Source organism: Habropoda laboriosa, unplaced genomic scaffold (genome assembly GCF_001263275.1).
Source record: "Habropoda laboriosa isolate 0110345459 unplaced genomic scaffold, ASM126327v1 scaffold786, whole genome shotgun sequence".
Taxonomy (NCBI): domain Eukaryota; kingdom Metazoa; phylum Arthropoda; class Insecta; order Hymenoptera; family Apidae; genus Habropoda; species Habropoda laboriosa.
Window position 1 is genome coordinate 95916 of NW_017100969.1, and position 1801 is coordinate 97716.

At 28.4% G+C, this 1801-nt stretch overlaps 1 protein-coding gene across 1 annotated transcript; it reads right to left on the reverse strand.

Annotated features, from left to right (window-relative positions):
- Nucleotides 1–126: 126 nt before the first annotated feature.
- On the reverse strand, nt 127–1710 carry LOC108577695 (NADPH:adrenodoxin oxidoreductase, mitochondrial). The gene is made up of 4 exons (XM_017940886.1): nt 1591–1710; nt 1315–1533; nt 1027–1242; nt 127–954 (listed from the first exon to the last, which is right to left on the reverse strand). Exons 1-4 carry the CDS (start codon nt 1708–1710, stop codon nt 127–129), a joined length of 1383 nt encoding a protein of 460 aa, XP_017796375.1.
- Between the last annotated feature and the right edge of the window lie 91 nt (nt 1711–1801).

Genomic DNA, 1801 nt, shown 5'->3' on the forward strand with positions numbered 1-1801 from the left:
TTTAACATGAAGAATAATTTTAGTTAAAGAAGTTAAATAAAATTAATATGTATTTATTAAGAATTGTTAGAAATTGAAATAAGCTTTCTACTTCTTATCAGTATAGTTAATTCTTTTATATCTTTATTACCTCACAGTAATTTCTAACATTTCCTTAATATTAACTATTTTTTCTCTTGGTTTTCCTAATTTTTGTCCATTTTCACATTCTACTTTGTCAATTTTCTTCCAATCATTATATGATACTATATGTATCCCCTTTTGATCAAGCATTTTAGACAAATATACAAAACCTGGTTTATTTTCTGTAACTAGTAATTCTTTATTTATCAATGTACTAACTTGAAATGCATTTGTCATTGTTGATAATATAACACCTACAGGACCTGTTGCAACCCATCCTGCAGCATAAAGTTTATCTTTAACTTTCCCTGCTAAATTTTTAACACGACCAATTTTAGTGTCAAATGGTATTGATGTATCTATTTGGAGAGACTTATAACCAATACTACGAAATGCTAGGCCACATGGAATTTCTTCATATAATCCAGTAGGTACTGCATGTTGTGTAAGCATGTTATCACCTTCAAGTCTATTTACTGATAGTTTAATACCATTTATGCTATCAGAACCAAAAAACTTCACAGGATTTCTTAAAAATATTGGACATAATTCTTTTGTCGTTGTTCTTACATCCAAAGGTGTTTCTTCTAAATATTTTAGCATAAGTTCAGTTAGCCTCTTTCGTGGTCTGGGTAAAGTATTAACTATTTCCTTTATGTTTATAAAATCATCTCTGCGCCAGTAACTTCTACAGTTGTTTAGTTTTAATATCTCTCGTAATTCAGCTATAGTAAATGCAGCTTGTAATGGTCCTCTTCTTCCTACTAATGATACTTTACGTACTTTACTTTGTGACAATTTCTCCAATGCAAATGATGTTATATCAGTATTCTAAGAAAATAAAATTCATAGTAAATGAAACATGTGTTATAAAGTATGTTTTATAAGAAGTTTAAGACATACCTTTAGTTTATCTATTGGTGTCAATAAAATTCTTGCAATATCTATAGCGACGTTACCTTGTCCTAATATAACTGCTTCTTCTACATCTAAATTAATGTTTAAATTACTATCTGCTGGTACTCCATTATACCAACCAACAAATCGTCGCCCTGATATTACATTATTTAAATTTTCTCCAAGGATATTAAATCTTTTATCTTCTTCTGCACCATATGTCTAGAATATTAGCGGACAATTGTTAATATTAACTACAAAGTTAATTACAAACGAAATTTTCATTATGCATACCAGTAAAACTGCATGGTAAATTTCTTCCAATTCTTTTATAGTGACATCTTTTCCTACATTAACGTTTCCTACAAATTGAAAACGTGGATTTGATGCAATCTTCTCAAATGTATGAATAACATTTTTCACTTCTGCATGATCTGGAGCTACACCAAAACGTACTAAGCCATATGGTACTGGTAACTTTTCCAATACATCCACTTTTATATTACTATTTACCTGTGTAAAAATTATTTTGTTATTATATTATTTTGGAGTATTAAGTATTTTATGCACCTTTAATAACTGTTGCGCAGCATAAAATCCTGCAGGTCCTGCACCAATAATACAGACTTTTGGTATAATATGATCAGTTGAAAATAAACGAATAGTATTACAGATTGTACCAAATTTCATAGTAGTAAATTGTATTAATCTAAAACAATACATTGCAAATTAAAATTATGTTTTATAAATGTACTATAATTATAACATTTTTTAAAAGAAG

Coding starts and splice junctions, on each gene's coding strand:
- LOC108577695 (XM_017940886.1), bottom strand. CDS start 1,710: ATGAAATTTGGTACAATCTGTAATACTATTCGTTTATTTTCAACTGAT. Junction 1,534..1,590: donor CTGCGCAACAGTTATTAAAG/GTGCATAAAATA, acceptor ATTTTTACACAG/GTAAATAGTAATATAAAAGT. Junction 1,243..1,314: donor TTTACCATGCAGTTTTACTG/GTATGCATAATG, acceptor CTAATATTCTAG/ACATATGGTGCAGAAGAAGA.